Source organism: Lutra lutra, chromosome 1, assembly GCF_902655055.1.
Source record: "Lutra lutra chromosome 1, mLutLut1.2, whole genome shotgun sequence".
NCBI lineage: Eukaryota > Metazoa > Chordata > Mammalia > Carnivora > Mustelidae > Lutra > Lutra lutra.
Window position 1 is genome coordinate 200,702,198 of NC_062278.1, and position 24,418 is coordinate 200,726,615.

Consider the following 24,418-nt stretch of genomic DNA (forward strand, 5'->3'; position numbering starts at 1 on the left):
TGGTGAAAGGGATAGAAATTAAAATTCTCATCTCTCCCTGATGTCACTGGGAATGTGGCATCCGAGCACTTCATGGAATTAGCTGTAGCAGCTCCCTAATTGCCTCTGCCGAGTTGCCTCCCCCAGGTTGATGGTGGCGGCTGCGGCGGAGGCCCCATCAGTCTCGCTTGGTGCTCCTCGTGCACCCGCGCGGCACTGTGGTGTTCCCGCGCGGCACTGCGGTGCTCCCGCTGCAGCAGCTGCGCTCGGCGCCGCGGAGGTGCTGGGACCTCTCCACCCGGCCGGGAGGCTTCTGGGGGAGAAAGTTCGGTGTTGGGGATGCTGCCGGGATGCTCCCCGGGGGCGAGGGGGGTTGGCTGGCTAGAAGGGTAAGGACCAGCTGGCTCTGATGTCTGGCTGTCCCTGCAGTCACCAAGAGGGTTGTGGGCGAGGGACCTGCCCGCAGGGCTTCAGAGCAGGACTGCTGCAGCCAGCAGACATCGGTGCCTGATACCAGGGATTCAAAAACCCAGTGCTAGAGAGTAAGCGCAGAAAGAGATGTGAAGGACCTAGTTCTTGGCCTATGTGCCATACTGTTCTTATTCTGCTCACCAGCACGGGAGCACCAGTAAAAAAGACTCAGCAAGGTTCCTCTTTTGTTTAATCTGTACATCCCACAAAGGACCACTGAACCCCACCCAAACGTGGCTCTGTTCCAAGTGCTAAAGGAGGAACCTCTCCAGTCAGAAAGAGCAAGTCTGCCCTTGGAGAATTTAAGGTCTATTTGCCTGCCTCCTTCCTGACATCCCACACAGAAAGAGATAAGGGGTCCTCAGGATATCATGGATCCCCAGGACTGCCAGGGGCATGAAGAGATCTGCCAGACTCATTCCATGCAAAATAAAACTGACCCTAGTGGGTCCAAGGGCTGTGGCCTTCAAGCTGGCTGTCAATCAAGCAGAAAAACAGAACTGTGTTTCTTCCTTGAAAAAAAAGATAATAAATAAGCCCCAACAAACACCCAGGGAAGAGAGACAAAGAATGAGCATATCAAAAACCAAGGAGCTGAAATTTACGGGGCATGAAGACTGGCACAGGCTGACACAGCTAATCCTCCCCATGACCCCATTTTATAGGTAAGGGACCTGAGGCCCAGAAGTAAAGCTAAGGAACACAACTCAGTCTCCAGTCAGATCCATCTTGTACCAGGGTCCTCCCCAGCCCCACCCCACCCCCCGTTACCATCATAGGGAATACAAAAACGGAAACCGAACCAAATTCAATGAGGTTCTCAGAAAGGCTTAAGAGTCAGAGCTGATGTGGAGAGGGCTGGCTGACCCTCAAAGGAACCAAAAACTAGCAGCGTCATGTTATTATGATAAAAGAGAAAACTGTAGAAAGCTAGAAGGGTTACCGGGTCCTCCCCTCATCATTGCCCCCCCCTTTAATTCTGTATTATAAAAAGATTTTATTTATTTATTTGACAGAGGTCACAAGTAGGCAGAGCAGCAGGCAGAGAGAGAGGAAGGAAAGCAGGCTCCCTGCTGAGCAGAGAGCCCAATGCGGGGCTTGATCCCAGGACCCTGGGATCATGACCTGAGCCGAAGGCAGAGGCTTTAACCCACTGAGCCACCCAGGTGCCCCTAATTCTGTATTATAAAAGTAAATGACAATGAATCCAAATAAGACAAAGAATTCCAAAGGGGAAAGGGGAAAGGATTAAGGATGAAGAAGAAGTTTCTACCACCAGTCCTGCCCAAAACATGCTGGTCCTAGAAATACCAGGAGCCCCAGCCCAGGCACCTGAACAGGACGCTCAAAACCCAGGCTCTAAGCCTGCCTTTGCCACTTGGAGCTGGGTAACCTTGGGCAAATCTACATCCTCTGTTTTGGTTTCTGTCTGTCTAAAATGGAGGGATGACAGAACTGACCTCAGGAGTGATTCTGAGGACTTAAAGAATACAAATAAAACATAGCACAACACACCAAGCACCTGCATCGTTGTTACGATGACTGTCCAAGACGCCTTCGTGGAGCTCAGTGGTGGGCAGCTTTAATGGAGGTCTCCAAAGAAGGTCTCCAGGTGGCCTGATGTTAGCTCTCCCTGCAGCGGACGGACGGCTCTCTGCAGCAGCCAACACGACCGGGATGCGGGAGCAGCTCCTGGGGAATGACGGCTGGAGCCTACCTTTTTTTTTTTTTTTTTTAAAGATTTTATTTATTTGACAGAGAGAGAGATACAGTGAGAGAGGGAACACAAGCAGAGGGAGTGGGAGAGGGAGAAGCATGCCTCTCGCTGAGCAGAGAGCCCGATGAGCAGAGAGCTCGGTCCCAGAACTCTGGGATCATGACCTGAGCGGAAGGCAGTTGCTTAACCAACTGAGCCACCCAGGCACCCCAAGCCCACCTTTTCGAAACACTTCCCGTGAGCCACTGATTGCTAAGTATCCTATGTCCATCTCTTCATTTGGACTTCTCAGCTCCAGCCTAGAAGTTATTATCATCGTGTCCATTTGGCAGATAGAAACTGTGAGGTTTCACAACTGACTTGTCAGGGTAGCCCTGGATTCAAATGTGAATTAGCCAGAGTCAAATCCTGACCTTCCCCTACACATTTCTGCCCTCCCAAGACCAACCGCCTGCCTTAAAAGTAAACTTTTGAAGATCAATAATCCCCTGATTTCTAAGTCTATATATTTTTCCTAACATTCCTAGGACATTTGTTTCATGCAAAAACAAAAACCAAAAAACAGAAACAAAAAAAAACAACATGAAAATCTTGCTATTTAAGTAGAAAATCCAGCTATGGTTCCATAATTCTGAAATGCCTGTCCTGGGAATGTATACTGTTGGCTTTTTTCAAAAGATTCGTGAGCTGTGAGCCCTCTTCCTGAGAGGATTACACAGGAAAGAAGCTTCAGGGTGACCACCAGATGATCCTGATGCTCTGAAAAACTCAAACTTGGCCCCAGACCTTGCGATTTTAAAGCAGACCTCAGTTTTTATTTACAAAAGGAAACAGCCCATGTATATTAAAACACACACACACACACACACACACACACACACACAATTTTACTGGTTGTCTGATGGCGATTCCCTTAAACAGAGTCCTCTGTGCTGGTTTGCAAATGAACAGCCTTCTGAGGGGCACAGGCCAAAACCGAGAAGAAAACTCAGCCTTCAGCATTAGCATCTGAGAAGCCAAGGACTGTCAGTGAGGCAAAACCCTTGCCCATTGAGCTGCTGATACACGACGTGATCATGTTGTGTTCATAGAAATTTCACAAATAATGGAAAGTGGTAGGAAGCAAAGAGTAAAGCTGTATGTTATGACGCGTGGCCAAAGATTACCTACTTCTCATGGATTTATCGCCTCCCACACCCATTGTTCTTTTTACAACATTTTTCTGCCTCCGCCTCAACAAAGCACAATAGGAAAGGCATTACCGGTGGTGGGTGGTGGCACAGGTACAAAGACCCAAAGCCCCACCCGATGTTTCCGACTCTCCCCTTGCTTTGCAAATTACCGACTATATTATAGCAAGAAGGAACTTGAATCCCCAAACTGCACACCTTTACTGTACAAGGGTCCAGATTAGAAGAATTTGGGAAAGAAAGCAAAAGAAACCCACCTCCTTGGGGAAGACATGAATGCTTTTGTTTGCCATCGTGCCTTTGTCAGCGTTAAATGAGTGTGCCATTCATTGTCTCTATTTTATGAACCCATCATGTGGTCTAAGTGACTAAAATTCCAAGAGTCTCTTTTGCTCTTCTTTAAAAATGAAATTGGACACCATAAATGAGAGGGTAGCCAGAGAAGTAAGGCTTCCCATGTGCCACATATTGTTCTAAACTACTTCATATGGGTTATATCACTTAACGCTCCCCGATGGCCTATAACACAGGTGCTTTTATTAGTAGTTCTAGTTTGCCGATGAGCAAACCAAGCCCTAGGGAGGTAGAAACAGTGACTGGCAGAGCAGACTTCACCTCCAAGGCCCATGCTCTTTTTAAAAATCTCTCTTCAGCTATGCACGTTCTCTGTAATAGAAATCTAGATTTTTTGGGGCACCTGGGAGGCTCAGTGGGTTAAGCCTCTGCCTTCGGCTCAGGTCATGGTCTCAGGGTCCTGGGATCAAGCCCCACATCGGCTCTCTGCTCAGTGGGGAGCCTGCTTCCATCTGTCTCTCTGCCTGCCTCTCTGTCTACTTGTGATCTCTGTCAAATAAATAAAATCTTAAAAAAAAAAAAGAAATCTAGATTTTTCTAAAACCAGACACTTCATTCCCTCCTGGGAGCCAAGAGTTAGCATCTGTCAAGAAGGAAATGCAGGGTCAAGTTTACATCAAGGGAAGGTCTAGACTCGGGGGAATTCCAACAGGCCAGATTACACCTTTCATTCTATTTTCATGCAAAATGTCAAAGTTTTGGGAAAAGACTGTTAAGTGTATAACACCGTATTTGCCATATCGAGACACCTGAGCAAACAGAGGAAGAGCAGGTTTGACTTTTCAGGGAAAACACGAAGGGAAATGCTTCCCATTTTTTCATGGACGGCTGAATCCTCTCATCTTAGCTGAGATAGCATCCTGCCTGGGGATCCCACCAGACTGTTCTCTTCCTGGCAGCTCCGCCCTCCAGGCTGAGAAGAGGGGTGAAGGTGCCCACCCTATACTGCCCGCTCTCCCCCACCAGTCAGGGCCAGACCAGCCAACGCTGCCCGCTGTCCTCTAGGGACCCTTTTTTGTCCCCCGGCAGGCACAAGCCCACACCAGAGTTCAGAGTCCTTCCTAGCCTCGCTGCCCAAAGAGTACACATCCCGATACCCCACCTGAGGAAACATGTCTAGGGGAAAGAAAGAGGCGAAGGCTCTGGGACCCCCAGGCTACCCAGCCCTTCCCTTCCGGCAGACCCCACTGAAGACTGAGCTCAGGTGGGATCAGCCCACACAGGTGGTCTGTCCTATTAAAGGATAATCCCAGGCTTTGGCGGGTGGAAACAAACCAGTGCGAGTCCCAGCCCCACGACGTGGCCAGCTGTCCCACCTCCCTGAGCTGCAAGAGCCCCATGTGAGAAGTAGGTAATGGGGGCCACCTCCAGAGAGAACCAAGGACCACATCAGATGCCTAACGTGATCTACTTTCCTACGAAGAATGCTTGGCTCATACGGAACACCGAAAGAAAAAAGTCCATTTCCTTCCTATCCAGCCCCCATCGACCATCTGTTTACCTAAGCTGGTTATGACCTTGGTAGATTTCAAGAAGCTGCCAGTACAGTCAGACTCTGATGTTCTGTAACATTCCTGGGCACAGACGGTTCTTGGGCACTTTTCTAAACTACCCGGCCCAAGTGATACCAGCACAGATTTGCATGTCTCCTTTCATTCCTGACTTCTTACTGACTTTCACCGCTGATTATAACAACTTCGTACATAAACAATGTTCCTAATGTGTGCAGCTACACTAGCAACCCCCACCCCCAGCATGATTTCCAAGTATTGGTGCCTATGTTTGCCACCAACAAGGTTAGCCCGTGTCACTCCTTCAACATCTTCAAGGAGATCGGCAGAGAACTGCAGATGTTCCCAAGCGAAACACAACAGAATGTGCCAAGCAAGCCTTGAAGCAGAGGCAGGCAGGGCCAGTGGGAAGGGCCAAGGGACACAGGATGCCCTTCAGTGCCTCCTGAGACTTGGGGGCAGATGGCAGTCCCCATGCACCACTGCACCTCCCTATCCATGCTGAAGGAAAGAATTCCCTCTCTCCACCCAGTGAGATGCCCTGTCTCCTGCTGGTCTCCAGGACCACCCCCTAGACCCCACCCCACTCCCCGGGAAGTCATTGGGAGAAGTCCAGCAGATGGGATATTCATGGGAGGAAATGCTTGGAATGCTGTCCAAGGGGGCACCTGGATTCATGAGTGCACAGGGCTGGCTCCTGGACGCACCCCCACAGCAGGGGGCTTGCTGGATGCCTGTGCTCGCCTACGGCTCCAGCCGCACTGGGAACCCGGCGGCACACCCAGCCACTCTGCAGCCTGACCCACCACCCCCACAGCAGGGCAGAGTCGGGGGGGAGGGAACAGGGGTACCCCGACGTTTTTCCAGCCTGATTCCTCGTGGGAGGGGTTCTTCTCCTGACCCTCAGGGAGCAGAGAGCTGACCTCAAGGAGGAGAGGGGAATGTCTGGGTAGAGGTTGCGTCCATACTGCCTCCTCCTGCTTGGGTCCACAAGCTCCCTCCTGTCAGGTGCCTGGTGGGACCAGCTGCCAATGCACCCACCCATCCGTGCCCTTGCTCATTCGCGCGGTCACACAGCTCTGTGCAGCCGGTGCCCACAGGTGCTCAGTGAAGGTTAACTAAAAACCTTCTAGTTGTATCATGCAGCCAGTAATGACCTCGGCAACTCCCTGGCAGGAGGCTTTCAGGTGCCAGGCACCATGCTAAGTGCTTTTTGTACATTATTTCATTTAATCTTCATCACAGCCTCCAAGGTAGAAGGTATTGGTCTCCTTTCACAGGCGAGGTTCAGAAATGTCAAACAAACAAGACAACCCGGGTAGGACATGGCAGATCTGGGACTCCAATCCAAGTCCCTCTGACTTCACACCTGTCTTCTCTGCTGTTAGCTCAGGCTTTCAGCTTCTGACGGAACCTCTAGGCTGCTGCCTCATTGAATCCTCCCAAATACCCATGAGCTAGAGAAACACAGGTATTAACCACACTTTTCTCAAACAGGAACGGAGGCTAGGAAAGATCACACAGAGAGGAGGGGACACTGCAGCACAGTGGCCTCGTAAACAGACTTAGTCCCCTGGGAACGGCTGCCTAACTTCTGGGAGTCTCAACTTCCAAATCTGTAAAAGGGGTGGGGGGGGTGTTGGTGGGTGGTAGTCCCTGACTTACTAGGTTGTTGGGAGAATATAATGGGATGGCACACATAAGTCCTTATCATGGTACCTGGAATGTAGGAACCAGAGTGAATGAGTGAAGGCCACCTGTTTTTACAACGAGATTAAGCAATTTTCCCAAATCCACTCAGGAAACACCTACAGAAAAGATAAAAATGCAGATGCCACAGCTCCTAGGCCAATGACCTCTCCTTTAACAACAACGCATCTCCAAAGATGTGCGTCTCTGAAAATGCTCCAAGCTCTCCACCTACTATGACGATGAACAAAGAGGGGTGAAGGATGCCTCATAGACTGAGTGTGGCCTGGACAAGCCCCCCAGCAGGGGAAAGACAAAGCCAAAATGAGGATGGGCAGCCCCATAGGGGACTTCACCCAGGGCAGACAGGCCCTGTGCTTTAATGCTCTGCTGTCGTCATCTTCACATTCTTCATAGTTTTTGAACAGAGTCCCATATTCTCCTCACTCACGGGGCCCTGCAAATTACGGAGCTGGTCCTGGTCCCAGCAGATCCTCAGCTTCCAACCGTCTGCAGGATCTCAGGTGCCCGGTGGACTGGTCCTGTCCCAGCAGACCTGGTTGGGTACCTCAAGCCATGCTCTGCAAAAGCCCAAGAGGACAAGCACCGTCTTCTCCAACAGCAGGCGGCATCTGACGCATTCTGGGATGAGCAGCACCTTTTTCTACGGGCACACGCACGCGTGCACGCAGTTAATAAGTATAATGGTAATAACACGTGCGAGCTCTGATATCAGCTGGCGGTCGCTTCTCCTAAAATGCATAACCAGAGGTCTGCTCTGCGAACCCACAGCCACTCATGGCCCTGCCCAGCTTCCCTGTCCCAATCATTTACATGGATAGCAGCTCTTTTAACCTTGGGAGGGTACTGTTTTCCAATATCAGGTGCCAAGATAAACACTCTGAAGCACGCAAAGTGAAGAAATAGCCATCTATTTCTTGTCAAGAGATAATGCTCTCCTTTCCAATATGGCCTTGAAATGCCCATTACTAGTTTGGCTTCGGAGTTATTTTCATAATCTTGATTTGAGGTCACCAGGAAGCTATGTAACATACAAATTTAATACGCCTTATAAATTTAATGCCTTATTTAAACAGCCTTGGAATGAACACCCAATGAGTGTTGTTCAAAGCAAATGGAAATTGAAATGTTTACCATTTATTGAAAACGCACTGGACTCTTTTCAAAGCTGTGTCGGTAAAATAACTTTCTTCTGAAAAGCAGACATGCTGGCTATGCACACAGAAATCTCCTGAAAATACAGCAGCTATGCAGACGCCTACTCTGTCGAGGGGGAGCTATGGCCAGGCAGAGGACTGTGTCACGGAGGGGTCTTTGAGCCTGGCTTGACATTTCAGGAACAACCACCTCAATCTTCTGGTCACTAAATACTCAGGAAAATCGAAGGAGATCACGCAACCCTCCTCCCCCTCTATATCCTTTCCCTCCTTTGAAGGAGAGGCTAACTTTTGTTTCATGGACCAAAGAGGGCTGATAAAGATCCTATCAATGTTTCCAGAAGCCTGACATGAGGAACTTTTTCACTTTCTGAACGATACACAATAGCAGGACTGCACTCACTTGACATAAAACACAGAGACATTATGTCTCTTGTATAAACACTTCATTAAAAGGATCTCATAGGTTAATCCAGAGGCTGGCATTGACAACACCTATTTCATTTTTTTTCTCAGTCTCAGCCATAGCAAACCTCCCAGTCAGATCCCAGTGTCCCGGGGAACACAATCTGCTCAAAGTCTCTGTCTAGAAGGTGCTCTGGGTCTCAGCGAAGGAGGCAATTTCAGTAAAACACTGTGACTGCAGAAGATGGGGGACCCTTGGCAGACGTGAACGTGGATAAAGAAAAAGCTTATTTGTTGGCATCTACAATGGTAAATCTGGATGAGTGACACACCGGACAAAAAAGATCCTGGAGAGAATGTACCCTTCTTTAAGGAAGCTCAACACACCAAGTCATGTATTGATGGGCACAAGTGTGAGCACCGCCCCCCCCCCAACTGAGGAGCCATCCAAGACTCGAAAAGGGCTCAAACCTCAAACGTGCACTTCTGTGAATAGGTCCTTAGCCTGCAGGACAGTTCAACCCCCGGCGGGACCACAGGTGCTTGGGGTAAGGATTCCACCTTTCTTTTACTTTGGTTCATCCGCGTACAAGGCTAGGTCTTCAACATGAAATGGAAACATTAATTGCGCTTGCACACGCCCGACAGATTTCATAATTATTAGGTGATTGGGTACTCGTGTGTGTGCCTCAAAGCACACTGGTATTAGAATAAGATAAAACACAAAATGAAATAAAAAGCCAGCATGAGATTCCCCAGAGTAATTGATCAAAATTATAACCACATTGAAATAAACATCTGAGTTTGCCTCCGACAGGAAAACAATGTCTCTATTTTCATTCCCCTTAATTTTGACTAGCATCTGTAAATCGAGCAACAGAGGCTGCAGCAGCTCCCTATGAGAGAAAAAAGCAAAGCAGAAATATATCCGGCAGAAAAGAAATTTTGGGAGAAGGAAAAAGACATGAACAAAAGGAGCTCAGACAAAAATTTAGTGAAGCCATACAAAAAGGATTTCATCCGGTCCGAGAGGGGCAGGGTGTGAGTTTACAATGCAGTTAGATACATGTAGGGGTAAGATGCATCACTGAATTCCAGCTGGTTCGCCCTGTCCTGCTAATGCGCTGCTGACTGGGATAATGAGACCAATAAACTGTCCCGAAACACTGAAAACTGTCATTTCTGAGATTTCAAGACTTTTAAAAATAAGCTGCCAGAGAAAAGTCCAGTAATTGAAGTGGTGCTGTGAAGTAAAGCCTTGGCCATTGGCGGTGTGGGCTGAATGCATTAATCTTGCAGAATGACAAAAAACCGTGTTTACTCAACAAAAATGTTCAGCGAAGGAGCATCTCCCCTAGAACAGTGATCTGTAGAGTATCAGGCTTCCTACGGGCAGCACAGCACTGTTCCTGATAAGTGAATACTCCTATTTAATTATTTAAAAGTCCATCGATTTCCACATTGATGAAAAGTCATAATTATCAAAATGGGTTAAAGAACCAACCTTTTACTTTGCTGACTCTGTCTTGTGGAAAGAGACAGCACGTGTATGTATGAAAGCTGTCCTCTCAATAAATAGTTCATAACGCAAAAACCTGGCTGTGCATTCCAGGAAATGCATGTTTGGTAAATGTTGCATGAGGCATCCAAGGTAAACGTCCATTATTTTCCTCGCATTAATGGCAGAGACGCACAGGACCTGTATTTCCGCTGCGTATTTATCATCCCGATGCTGGAAAATATCGTTGGAACCCTTCGTCCCCCCAAAACACAGCACTCTCTGAATGCGGTACTAAACAGAATGAAAAAACCCAGCTTCTGCCAAAGTCTTCCTAAGGAGGATGGAAATGAGAATCACCACACTTTAATACCTTGCACTGTGAGTGTCTGGGGTGTGGAGCCCATGAGTTTAACAGCCTAGGCTACGGGATCTACTGGAACGCTGGGCACTGATTCCCAAAATAGAGAGGTAATAAAACTATGCCTCTGCAAAAGAACCCAAACAATGTGCATTCTCTAAGGAAAATGAAGCAAGATAGAGGCAGCTGAATACTGGTATGGATATGTCAAATAGGAAAGTTAATTAGAAGTTGAAGTCAATTTAAAGCTCTGCAGTTTCTGCTGGCCGAGGAAGGCGGGAGACAGACACACAGCGGCTCACCAGAGCATCCCTTTCGGGGCCATTGTTCTGGAACAACCTTTCAAGATTAACTCTGAGTCCAACGTGTAAGTCTCAGGTTCTTCCACACCGTCCCGAAAACATACCACTTTGCTAACGCACGACAACGGAGTTCTACAAATTCAAATATCCTTTTTTAAAGAAACGAATAGGTTCCTATTCCTGTGCTCAGCAAAGACAAAAAAGGAGGGGGGGGGGAAGGGAAAGTCTGGCAGAGAATACCTAACATATTGTCATAAGGTAAAGTAGCAAAAGCCATGGTATGAAACACAGAAACAATTGGGGCAATACTCTCCTTTTTGAAGCCATGACAGTGAGGTACATTGTTAAGCACTCGTATTTATGTTGATGAAGTCGGCGATAATTCTACCGCTCAAATTATATGAGCTAATAAAAAACCTTACCAAAATGGCAGTTTTCCCAGTCCTCAAACACCTTAAAATAAATGGCCAATTGTTATTTAACTCGTAGTCACAATAGCTATTTTGTAAAGTTTTTGCTTTAGTGCAGAAATTACTAAACCCCCGTTCTAAAAATGGACATACTACATTAACTCACAACACAATGAAGTGTCAGCTAGAGAAACTACATAGAATATGTAAAATTATACAGTGGTATACAGTATGCCTACTTCACTGAAAATCAAATTTAAATGTCCGTGCCTTAGAAGTGTAATTATAGTCTGTTATGCAACATGGTATCGTCACCTTTGAGTCCCCTTAATACAGTGTTAACTTCGTTTTTCAGCCAAGTATTTTCTTTTTTTTAACTCACTTTCAAAGTCTCTGGATTGTTAAGGATGCAGCGATGTGATGAAAAGATGCACAGAATTTTGACTTAGAGGAGTATCTCTTCAGGCAAATGGTCAGAAACTTGAAAATAAGCGAGGGAAAGGCAACAGTCTCCTTGCTTTTCCAAATGATGTTAAGCCTCCCGCACTCTGAGCACCTTAGATCTTTTCTTATACTTTCTTCTACTCTGAACTATCTAAATCAATGTTTTTTGCTAATTTAAAAAAAAATCCATCATATTTGGAGTCAATGGACCAAGATGGCCAAAAGGTACCTGCAAAAGTACTCCCCAAGTTGCCTGACATGTCCTGCCCATCATTCATGGAAGTCCTTGCCTATCAAGCCAAAGCCATAGGTGCCTGAGGACTCCTGGGCAGAAGACTGCTTTGGAAATGCAAGAAGAGCAGGTATCCACCCCAGAACCAAATGCAGAGCAACACCCCACCTTCCCCTTGCATCAGATTACAAAATGCCAGGCAACAGCAAGGAACGACAACAAAGCCATAAACAGCTGGAAATAATTACACAATTGTCAAGCTGCAAACAGGGCAAAAGCAAAGCTAGGCTTGTGAATTCAATATCAGAAAGGATGCTGATGAGAAGGTAAGAGGAGCATTTTAGCTGTTTCCAATTTGCTATTATAGAGTAGCCAATAATATGACTGATGGGGCTTTGTGCACTGTGTGTGTGTGTGTGTGTGTGCACGCGCGTGTGTGCTAACTTCGGAGAGCCCATCTCCTGCGCTCCTATAAAATGTGAGATAAGAGCTATGTAAGCACAACAGAAAAAAAAACATTCACAGGCTCTGAAGGGATAGTTTCAGAGTTGCTACAACTAAACGACAACATGCAGATGAAAAATATTCCTTTAAAGTTATACAAAAATGTTCTCTTCTTTAAAAGCATAAGGAAAATACACAAGCAATGCAATGCAGGCAGCAACGACAGTCCAAAACTCTTCGCAGGAAACATCTGACACGCAGGCAAGATGCCAAAGCAGGATACAGACTGGTCCAGATTCAAATACTAGCAGAAGAGACAAGTCCTATAAACTGACAGGTGGGTCTCAGGTATGTAAGTCATCATTTTCCATAAAGGCACATCGCAGCCTCAAGTTTTTATCAGCTGCCCCTAATTCAATGAACTCCTTCCCCAAATAACAGAGTGGAGCAAACAGTCTTTCCACAGTTTCAAAGAATACGGCTATTGGCAATTTTTAAGAATAACTTCCCTCATTCCATGGTGGGCTGATGCCTTATTACGATATTTGGATTCCATGTGACAAACTGTTTCATATAATGTCCCCAAAAACGCGACTCTCTGAAGCTGAATGCCATAAATAAAATACGTACTTGGTTACCAGGCAGCATACATAACACATATGTTACATTGGCCCAAAAAGCACATTTAAAAATGCTGAAAAGTTAACTTGACAATTTAATCTGTTTGTACCCATTTTCAGAGTATTATCCCCTAAAGGCCAATTTTATTTTCTATCGCTGAGAGAATACTTGGATTGATCCTGTTGATTTGTTAACTTGAAATTCTTTGAACCCTTGTAATCTTTCCTTCCCAGGCTATTTTTTTCCTTTTTTTTTTTTCTTGGAGGGGAGGGCAAAGGACCATATCTCTCACAAGGTAATTTTAAGCATAATGCTGCCTGTTTAAATTAAAATTGATGCAGTTTCTGATAAAAGCCTAATAATCAATTCTCCATTCTCATTACCCTCCAGAATTATATGGACGCAGACCAATTTCTTAAGTTTGTGGACTACTCTCATAGGTTATTACCCGGCAGTGCAGCTGAGTGGAAAGATAACCACATTCATTCTCCTTATCTGTAATGATGTAATGCATCCCAGCCCTGGGTCTAGATGATTGGGGAATAATGGGATTGTACAACCGCAGGGATGACAAACAATAGTGCAGCGTCTTTCTCAGATACGCTGAACCCCAGTCTCCAAGCCAGGCAAGGTGAAAGATATCATAAAACAGGCACCGAGGCTGTCCCTTGGATGAAGTTAGCGGGTTTTTTGGCCAGAGAAGCATCTGCGCTCACACAGGAACAGCAATACCGACACTGAAAGGAGAGCCGTGCAAACACACTCAGTTTCCGAGCCCCAGCCAGGACAGTGCCAGTGAGGATCCTGCTTTTCTTTGTGTTTAGAATCAAGTGTCATCTAAAAATAACCGGTTGGTAGGGAGAAATCATTGCACCGTACACTACCAAGAAACCAGGGGATCAGAGACACCTCTGATAACTGATGCTGCTCGGGGTTCACGTTTGTTTGGAAAACTCAATCTGCCTCCATTTTCTGTGCTGGAAAAAAATCATCGCTTCCTGCCACCACAGAAACCTTACCTTTTGCAGAAGCTGGGAGCCGGAGTACTTAGCAGCAATGGATTTTATCTCCCCACCAAAAGCGGAGGCCCAGAGCTTCACCCTACAGGGAGAAAGGGCACAGGAACAAATGTAACACCCGTGTCACAGTCAACACGCACGCACACACGAGGCTGTGGCTGAAGGAGCCCGGCGATGCAACATTGGAGGGGAAAAAAAAAAAAAAAAAAAAAAAGATGGAAAAAGCGGCTGGGTAGAAACTGTCAGCACCAAACTGCAGAGCGCAACGCGGGAGGGGGCCCGAGGGGGGTCACCCAGTTCAAAATGCGCAAAGTCTCCCAAGCCCTCTGAAAAGATCACCGGGTTTTATGTGAATAATTGTCTGAGAACTTAATCACCCAAACCGGGCATCACCTGGCAAACACTAGTCGGAAGAAACCCACCCATCCCCCCTCCCCAAAAAGAAGTGAGATGGCAAGACAGCGACGCGGGAGTAAATAAACGGCCCGTGGAAGTTGGATTCGGTAAACAGGCTTCAAAGTTGGAGCTGTCACTTGAGGTGAACCTCTCCAGGTCTCTCTCGCCGACCCGAGCGAGGAGGCTAGAGCATCCCACCCCAGCCTCGCCGCCCCACGCCCGTCCTGGAAGACAGGTTCCAGAGGCGAGGCCGACGCCCGCGGCAGGTCCTGCCGGGCCGCACCTGCAGGCGCCCAAACTTGGGCACCGCAGGTCGCGGGCGGCCGGGTCCCCTCCCCGGGCGGCGCAGGAGCCGGCACTTACACGGAGAGCGGGATCTGCTGCTCCGAGCGCACCACGGCCCCCAGCGCTGCGTAGAGAAGCGCGGCGGCGAGGAGCGCCGAGGCCCCCCGGGACGCGCGCCGCTGCGAGCCCGGCCCGGCCATGCTGGGCTCCCTCCGACGCGCCGGCGGCGGCGACAGGAGCGGCCGCGGGGAGCTGCGCCGAGCGGGCGGTGGGCGAGCGCGCTGGGCTGCCTGCTCCGCGCCGCCCCGCCTGCCTCTCGCGCGCCGGGCTCACTTGGGGAGCAGAAAAAGGAGCGGGGGGTGGGGGAGAGCGGGGAGGAGGAGGAGGGAGCGAAGGGAGGGGAGAGGGAGGCAGGCGGGGGAGGAGGGAGGGAGCCGCGCCTCTCGCACGGCGACCGCCCAGCCCCGCCTCGGCGGCCCGGGGGAGTCCGGCTGGCCCCTGCGGGAGGGCGGGAGGCGCCGCGCGGGCGGGGACTCGCAAACTCCAGTGTCCTTGGCGGCCGCGGAGCGCGCCCTGCCCCGCCCGGCCACTGCGGCCGCCGAGTTCTTTACAACTCCGCAGTCCGCCGCCGCGGGAGCGACTCTCCGACTGGCCCCGGGCGGTGCCCCGACCCCAGCGGCCGGGGCTGCTTGTGGGGGGTGGGGGCGGGAGGAGGGGGTGCGCACGCGGGCGGCGGGGGCGGGTGCCGCCGAGCCTCAGAGGATTCTCCGGAGGGAAGGGGCCGGCGGAGAGGGAAAAGTCTGCGGAAGGGGCAGGGGCCGGGGCGGGGACGGGACTGGGGGCTCCGCGGGTCCCGGCTAGGGCGCTGCTGCGTGGTCGCCCGCGGCTGCTCCCCCAGCCGCGGCGCCTGACAGGGGAGGGCGCGAAGGGTGGCGCTGGCGCGCGAGCGCTGGGCTCCGGCTCCGGCCGCAGCGGGGCCGCCCCTGAAGCGCCCGGAGCCCGGCCCGGGCTTCCGAGCTGCTGGCTCTCGAGCGCGCCGCAGCCCGGGGTCCGTGCGACTGCGGCGGCGGCCGGGCTGTCAGGGCGGGGAAGGGAAGCCACTGCAGCGCCCGGTCTCTCCTGACTGGCGGACCCCCTAGATTTCGGGAAGGCGAGATTCCTCGGAGGCCTGGAGGCCACCCGCTCCCCCACGCCGACCCCCACCCCCTGGGCCGGCGGCGCTTTCCGGCCGCGCGCTGAAGAACGGGCGAGACCAAGGAAGTCGGGGAAGCCCTGGGAGCCCAGAGGACCCGGCTTGCCCCCCGGCCTTTTCGCCCCCCCCACCCAGGACCTGGCTGTAGGAGCCCCCGGCCCGCGCGCGACGTCCGGGGTGTGACTGGGAACTTTACGGGGCGCTCGCGCCAACCGGCAGTGAAGACCGACCCGAGGGAGGCTGAGTCATCCTCGACCCGCCGAGCGCACCTCGAGTGGCCCCTGGGGAGTCGCGCGCTCCCGACGCCGCGGGGTCTTTCGTGCGTCCACCGCCCGGGCGGGGCTGGTTCGCGTGCCTCCACAACCCCGGCGTGCGCTCCTGCGCGCGGGCCGCCTGCAGCCTCGGCGACCTCGGGCGGCGGGGGAGCGAGTGAGAGTGGGCTGCCGCTGCCGCTGCCGCCCGGGGGTAGTCGGGCGAGAACCCAAGCCGGCCCTCCTGGCCAGTGGCCCCTCGAAACAATTACGCCAGCCGATGCTGGGCTTGATCGGACTTGGCTTGATCAGACCCCGGGCTCCCGTGGGCCGGTCGCTCTCCCACCTGGGGCTCCGCGCCCGAAACAGGCCCCATAGGGGAAACGCCAGGTGCGTCCCGCCCACGGTCAGCGTCCACGATCTCTACGGATGACTAACCGGTTATAATGAATTCTCCGCTTCTGTGCACACCTCCCGTCATTGGAAGCGTGCTAGCAGTTCCAAATCGAGCCAAGCGTGGCCTGACCTCGGGGCAAGTGGTCGGGTTGGCTTTGCTGCTCAGACTGGGGGCTGGAAAAAAATTATTTCTCCTGTCAGAGCCCAGGAGCCTTCTTTCTAAATGAATGAATGAGTGAGGAAAGGAGGGAACCATACTAGCCCTCAGCTGTCCTTAGCTATATGGAAGCACCATATAGCACTAGTCGTTAGCTATATGGAATCTATATGATAATAGCCCTTCACGCATTCACTCAGTCATCCAGGGAATTGTCAACATCCGTGTGATGGGATATATGCTGGAGATCCAGCAGCCAACACATGACACCTGCCTCATAGGCTACCTAGCAAGGGACGCAGGCTTTATTCAAAAAGCCAGAAATGGTGAATGCGTGATAATAAACTTTGATAAGAGATCAATTACAGTGCATATGAAAAAAAAAAGTACCTGTAGCATCCATAGTATTGTTTTCCCTATTAACTGATGGGAGAACTGAGGCACAGCTTAGGCATATACGAGCAACCCCTGGACATCTGGGCTCTATTGAGGGCCACTTGAACACCAAAGTCAAGATGACGTTTCATAAAGTTATTATGCTCTGTCACCCTGAATTTCACAGGCATTCTGGGCAACTGGAGAGTATCCAGGAGAGGAGCCCTGGCACATGGAATCACAGTCCTAAGAGGTGACATCTTAGCATTTATAACCTTGAACTATCTTATTTATTTTAACATGAACCAGTGTAAACAGCATGATGCACAATATGTTTAAGATGAATCCCACTGAACATGTCTTACTGTCAAAAATAAAAATATTTCGTGTATCAAAATCTAATACCAATAAATTCAGAGCTCAAAGTGTCAGAGGATTTGGGATTTGTGAGCTATGTCAGGATAAGGAACCAGGGGCACCTTGCAACATACCAATTGCAGCGTTAGGCACTGGGTCCTACTTGCCATTCTCACCCAAAAGCCTGTATTTCAACACCTGGCTAGGCTCTCAGTTGAAGCACTGAATCCAGCCCAATGATCCCTCCACTGGCTGACTTGCATGCTCTGTCCCCATCAGCAGAGGATGGTGTATTAGTCCTACAATGAGGAGCTGCTGTAGGGCTTTGAACAGAAATGAAACATGGTGAAATGTTTCAGAAATGTTCACCCAGTCCTGGTGTATGGAATGGACTCCAGAGGAGACCCCAAAGCAGTTCTCAGGGCAGGAGAGGACAATGCCCCCAGCAGCAAATTGAACATTTGGGACTTTTCTCTTTGTCACAATGACTTGGAATCCTACTGGCATTTAGTAGATGGAGGGAGGACAGTCCCACACAGGGAAGAACTGTCCTGTGTCCCCACAGGACTTCCAAATAGGAGGAATGTCAAATACCTAGACATTCAGGTAGGAGAAAAACCTGGTCATCATTATCTGAATTTAGATCATAAACCCATTTTATATAAAAATACAAAGGAGCTTTTGCATGGCTTTCGCAATCTGAATTTTCCGGAAAGGCAACTCCTGTGTAAATAAAGGGAAGCTTGTCATCCCTATCGAATAGAAGATTAGCCAGAGGTGTTTGTTGTTCCATTTTGGAAAATCAGTCCTGGAGTGGCAACTCTGCTCCCAGGTCCTGAGTCACCAGCAGAGCCCAGCTGTATTGGTCAGCATTCGAGTGTGGCAGTGTGGCAGTCACAGTTGGTCTGCATACAGGTGCGAGCTTCTAATGAATTCATAACATCTTGCAGTGTAATCTTGCATGAGTGCTTCACATAGTGAAATATCTCTTGTTTTATTATAAATTACTTGTATTTCTCTTGAATATTACCAGATAAATCATCATATTGATTTTTTTTTTTTAAGAAAAAATTCTGACTGACTAGGTTACAGTGTCTCAGAATTTCAAATCGAGATGGCAAAGAGGGTGTTGGGTCTACCTGGGTAAAGATCTGCTCCAGATCAGAAAGGGAAATGGGCTAAAAGCCTGTGCTGTTGCTCAGAGGGATACAAAATGCTTCACCCTGAAGCTGAAGAATGACAAATGCTTTAAACTTTGACCTACTGATCCCTTTTATAGGAATTTATCTTGCAGTTAGTAATTGCATACATACACAGTTATTCATTTCTGCATTATCTCTAAAAGCAGAAGACTGGGGGCACCTGGGTGGCTCAGTGGGTTAAGCCTCTGCCTTCAGCTTAGGTCATGATCTCAGGGTCCTGGGATCGAGCCCCACATCGGGCTCTCTGCTCAGCGGGGAGCCTGCTTCCCCCCCACCCTCTGCCTGCCTCTCTGCCTACTTGTGATCTCTGTCAGATAAATAAATAAAATCTTTTTAAAAATAATAAAAATAAAATAAAATAAAAGCAGAAGACTGGAAACCACCCAGGTGGCCATTAGTTAAGCATGCATCCACACAATGGAGTATTATGCAACTATTTAAAAAACAAGGATGCTTTCTATATATGGTTGTGAAACGATCTCGAGGATATATATATATATTTTTTTTTGTAAGAAAGGTAGAAAATGATACGTATTTTTATTTGCTTAAAACATGGAAAATACACAAGAAACTACAAATAGGTATTACTTGTTAGGGAGTTAGGAGGAACAGGCAAATGGGGACAGGATTGAAAGTGACGTTTCACAATGTTTATCGCTTTAAATCATTTTGATTTTTGAGACTTGTGAATGTATTACTTATTCAAAACAGTAAGAATGTAAATATTCAATAGCTCTTATAACAGTTTAGATACTGGGGCCTAAACTGGGGTAGAGAGAAAGGTCATTGGGAGGAAATGTGAAGCAGAGTTCAAGCCCTTGATCCCCTACAAAAGTGGATCTCAAACCCTCAGTGGTTCTGATTCAGTAAGTTCAAGTTGGGACAGGAGGTGGAGGGGGATCTTTCTTTCTGATAAGCCCCTCCAAGGATTCTGCTGCAGGTGGCCATGGACCACTTTTTGAAAGCACAAGGCTTTTTTTTTTTTCAAGATTTTATTTATTTATTTATTTGACAGAGATCACAAATAGGCAGAGAGGCAGGCAGAGAGAGAGAGAGGAGGAAGCAGGCTCCCTGCCGAGCAGAGCCTGATGCGGGGCTCGATCCGAGGACTCTGGGATCATGACCTGAGCCGAAGGCAGAGGCTTAACCCACTGAGCCACCCAAGTGCCCTGAGCACAAGGCATTTCATACATGAAGTGTCATGGCAAGCCTGGTCATATTATAAACTTCAGGGTCTAACAAACCGAGGTTCGGGTCTTCAGCTCACCCTCATGCCCTCTGTGAGAATTGAGCAGGTTGTCTGTCCCCTCTGAGCCAGCCTTTTCCCAACTGCAAAAGATGGAAAACTAAGCCATGAAGAAGGTGGAATGGGGAGTACAGCTCAGTATTCAACCAGCATTGGCTACAACTACCATTCTGCAGACACAGCAAGTATTCCCACACCTGGGCTATTGCTCTGCTCTCACTGTGCCTCAGAGTGTCAAAGCCACAGAGCCCTCAGCTGAAACCCAGCTTCCTGCTCACCATTATCCCCAACCCGCCCCCCCACACCCCATTTCTCCATCCCACCACACTTGGCCTAGCCCAACCTCTATCATCTCCTCCCTAAACTCCTATGACCGACTCCTAATAAGACATTGCCCCTTTCAAACACATTCCTTCTTCCTCCAGTAACCAGAGCCCTCTTTTTAAAAACAAAAATCAGACCATAAGCATTCCCCTGCCCAAAAATCCTCTAGTGGTTTCTGTTTTAAATTAAAATGCAGATTCTCCACCAAGGCACACAAGGCCCTTGATTCTCACCCCCAGAAGCCTCATTTTCCCTCCCTCTCCCCACTGCTCACTGTGCTCCCACCTGTCTCCTTGGAATTACTGGAAAATGCTGAGCTTGTTTCCACCTTGGGCCTCCGCGTGTGCTGTGCCCTCTGCCTGGATCACTCTTCCCCCAGATGGCCCCAGGGCTGTTTTGTACTGTGCTCAGGCTTCTGTTCAAATATCCCCTCTATGGGGAAAACTGCCCTGACCACACCAGGTAAAAGAGAAACACACACACGTACTCTCTCTCACACACACACCCATATAGCCCTATGCTTTTACCTTTCTCCATTTTTCTTCCTAGCAGTATCACTAACCGATAGAGTGATTTATTTGTTTCCATTGTGCCTCCCCCATTGGATGGGTCGTGTCCAACTTTTCATCATTCTGACTGTAATGGCTTCAGCAAGGCCTTTGATATTACGAAGGCTCCATAAACATCAATGGAACGGCCAGAATGGATGTCAGCCTGAAATTCCTTTCTCCTAGGAACCCGTCTGTTTCCTTCTTCCTCGGGCTCCAGCATCCACCTCACCCAAGACACAGAGTCTTTCAATAAGCACTAGATTTGCTAAGGAGAGAATCAAGGAAACCGTTTTTCTGAGAATTTCTCGGTCACAACTCTGTAGGAAGATGCTGGTTGGAGAAAGAATAGGAAGATGCTGGTTGGAGAAAGAAGAAGAGAAATAAGGAAGATTTCTCCAAGTTTTAAAGACACTGGGAAAACACCATACGGAATGCTGTATTTTAAACAATTAGCAGAAAGAAACTTACTTGTCTTCAAAATTCTATTGACCATATAACAGTGACATAATTTCTAGCCCCACAGTGCTGCTCAGGACACAGATGCAAAAGAGACCACCAGGAGCACTGAAGAATGTTCTGCTTTTTGGAATGGTTTGAATATATTTGAAATGCAGCCTTTGGGAAAGATAGTGTCCATTTGCTCTGCCAAAGCTCCCTGCAGGGAGTGGATGTGAAGCCCGCTTCACCTGACTTCAACCAAACTGGATGACCTTTCAAACATTTCTAAATCTTTCACTGAAAAAGGAGGGCTCTTGAGTCCTCGACACAGGAAAAGGCAACAGATGGGGAAGTACTTTGTATTAGATGTGCCCCCCACCATCCAAGAGCCGATCCCAAATCTGAGAAGGGAAGGACCTGAAAGGATCAGCAGGCCACAGAGCAGCTCACCCTAGCAATCTTTTGGCCCACAGATATTGGCGGCATCTTGTCCCTCCTACTGTCCTCGGGCAGGAACTGAGCTTGGGAGGCTGTGTGCTCCTCCAGCCCTCGCCTCCCCTCCCTGTCCCCAAACCCACACCCTAGCACACTGTGAACCCTCATAGCTTTTTATTGAATAAAGTGTTTCTGTATATGTGTGTGTGTGTGTGTACATATCCTGTGTGTATATAATATGGTATATATTACATACAATGTATATACACACAGAATGTATATATTGAATGTACATATATACAGATATATACACAGAATGTATATACACACAAAATGTGTGTATATACTTTGTATATAATATATATCCATTATATATAATGGATATACGTTTGTATATAACATATACACATTATATATGATGCATATACACACATCCATGAGAATATGTCTCTATGTCTCAGTATGAGTATATAAGGTATGAGTGTATATGTGAGGATCTGTGTATGTGACTGTGTGTGAGTGCCTGTATGCATATGCGAATGTATGTGTGAGAATATAATTGTGATTTTTTTGCACATGTATGTGCACTGTGTGCATAAGTGTGCGTGCAAATGCAGTTACCCTAACCCTGCAGTTGTCTTGTTTGCAAAAGGTAGTCTCCTCTAGGGTAAGGCAGCTCTAGTATTCAGTTGAGGGGAGCCCTTTAGAGCAACCTCTACCCTCATCCCTGGAGAAGGGTGGCTTCATACTCACACAATCACCCTTGCACACACAGTGACACAGACTTCCAGCAAACATTCTCTGGGCAAAAGAAGAATGTGTGGCAAGAGGAGCCCTTAAATGAACAGGTGCAACATATGTCATGGCTACTGTATGCCATGGCTACTCTTCTGGTTTTGTTTTACATCCAAAACATTGAGCAAAATGGGGAAGAGGAGGAAAGTGTTCCCACATAACACACTTCTACCTATCTGAATCCGAGTTGCCTGTTTTCAGAGAGGGCAGGCTGCCTTCTGGAGTGGAGGGCTAGAAGAAAACATCTTTCCAGAATTGGATCCATTTCTTTGAGAATACCGTTAAGAAATTACAAGGTTTCCAAGTGTCCATCAAATGGGAACTGGTTAAATTAATCACAGTTTATCATATAATGGAATTTCATAAAGCCTTTAAAAAGGACAAGGTGACTTCTATGAACTGACATGCCCACATGGCAAGCTGTCCATGATAAGCGAAAGTGTTAAATGGGAAAAAACAACAGGTTGTAGAGCAGAAGGTGTAGTATAAACCCATTTTTGTTTTTTAGAAACATAAATATAGGTATAGATATAAGTAAAGGTGTAGATATATCACTCTATGCCTTCTGAGTGTGGAAGCATGGAACAGACTAGAAGGTCACACACTAAACTGTTGATGCTGGTTTCCTCTAGACAACAGGATCGGGAAATTGTGAAACGTTTGGGAAAGGAAACATTTCACTTTCTAATTTCAACATTTCATTATTGTTTGAATCTTTACAAAAGCACGGAGAGTAGAAGATAGTATGACTGTAGATGTTATTACAGGAAACTTCCAAACAACGGATATTCCAAGATGCCTTGTGTGTGATCACCTGTTTTCAGAATCATGATGAGGCAGGAAGGAAGACCCATCATTGTTAATGAATGAGCAGGAGGAGAAGAGGTCGATCCTCAGAGCCAAGTCCTCTCTGGAGGAAATGATACATGTCTTCTCAACTGAGAAACATGACCCCGTCAGCAGGCACAGATGGTAGAGTGGCAAGGCCCCCCACCCTCCAAGGCAGTGTACGCATTTGTGGCTTTCACTGCTAATAACTGTTCTTGAAATGCTGACTTGCAATTATGCAAGTATCTGTTACACGTGAAAACAATTGTTTCACCAGCTGTGTTTTGGGGAGGGCCATAAGGTATTTAGATTCCAGGAATTTCAATAATCAAAGCGAGACATTGTTTTCTGCTATTTTACTATTTTATAGTAAAGATAAATAGAGTATTTGAAAGTTGGCATGAAATAATCAGGTTTCAAGTATATATGTTCTTTTTTTTTTAAGATTTTATTTATTTGACAGACAAAGATCACAAGTAGGCAGAGAGGCAGGCAGAGAGAGAGGAAGGGAAGCAGGCTCCCCACTGAGCAGAGAGCCCAATGCGGGACTCGATCCCAGGACCCTGAGATCATTACCTGAGCCGAAGGCAGCGGCTTAACCCACTGAGCCACCCAGGCGCCCTCAAGTATATATGTTCTAAACCTTCTGTTTGAAGCCAATTTTTGGATGATTTACCCCAACTTCACATCCCAGGTTAGCTTCCCGAGGGCTAGCAACTCCCCCCCATGATTCAGTAAGGCTACACTTTGGAAAATTTTTAAATAGGATCAGTAAAATTTAATTTAAAATTTAATTTTTAAATAGGATCAGTAAAATTCCTTTAGGTTGGTAAATGATCTATTTAAACACACATATGTTCTGAAAGCAAATATCAAGTATGGGTGTGAGTTTTTGAGTGTTCGTTGTCTATAGCTCTTTTTCTCATGAACTAGAGCTGGCAGTAACTTCCTGTTGCAGGCACAGGAACTCTAAATCTTCAGCTCACTTAGAGAGCATAAAGTCCCTTCATTGGATGAGCATTTCATTCTGTCATGACTTTGCTTCAAAGCATTTCCTATTACATGGTTTGGGGAGGGGTTGATCCCTCATCACATGAAAATAAGTCAATTATTCAAATATTCCAAGTGGTCAGATAAACAGAGTCATTTCTGTAGCAGATCATAGGAATCATATATTTAAGGAGAAATGTTTAAAGTTAAGGACCATGGGGCCTAATCTCACACTAACTTGAATAATTAAATTTCATTTGACAAAATTGCTTGTTAGGATGTAAATTAAAGTGACAATACCAATTAATCAAAATTTTGTAAATGCTTTGCTCATCAGAATCTTAAGAATTTATCTTAGAGAAATAATTCATGAGC

General features: G+C 47.8%; 1 protein-coding gene across 4 annotated transcripts in view; it reads right to left on the reverse strand.

Annotated features, from left to right (window-relative positions):
* The window catches only part of CACNA2D3 (calcium voltage-gated channel auxiliary subunit alpha2delta 3), an 880,032-nt gene extending 865,165 nt beyond the window's left edge, over nucleotides 1-14,867 (reverse strand). For all 4 annotated transcript variants that reach the window (XM_047691716.1, XM_047691706.1, XM_047691725.1 and 1 more), the window contains exons 1-2: nucleotides 14,585-14,867; nucleotides 13,826-13,907 (exon numbers count right to left, since the gene is read on the reverse strand). In XM_047691716.1, coding sequence (XP_047547672.1) covers nucleotides 13,826-13,907; nucleotides 14,585-14,706 — 204 coding nt within the window. In that variant the 5' untranslated portion in view covers nucleotides 14,707-14,867. The remainder of the gene's footprint in view (nucleotides 1-13,825; nucleotides 13,908-14,584) is intronic.
* Between the last annotated feature and the right edge of the window lie 9,551 nt (nucleotides 14,868-24,418).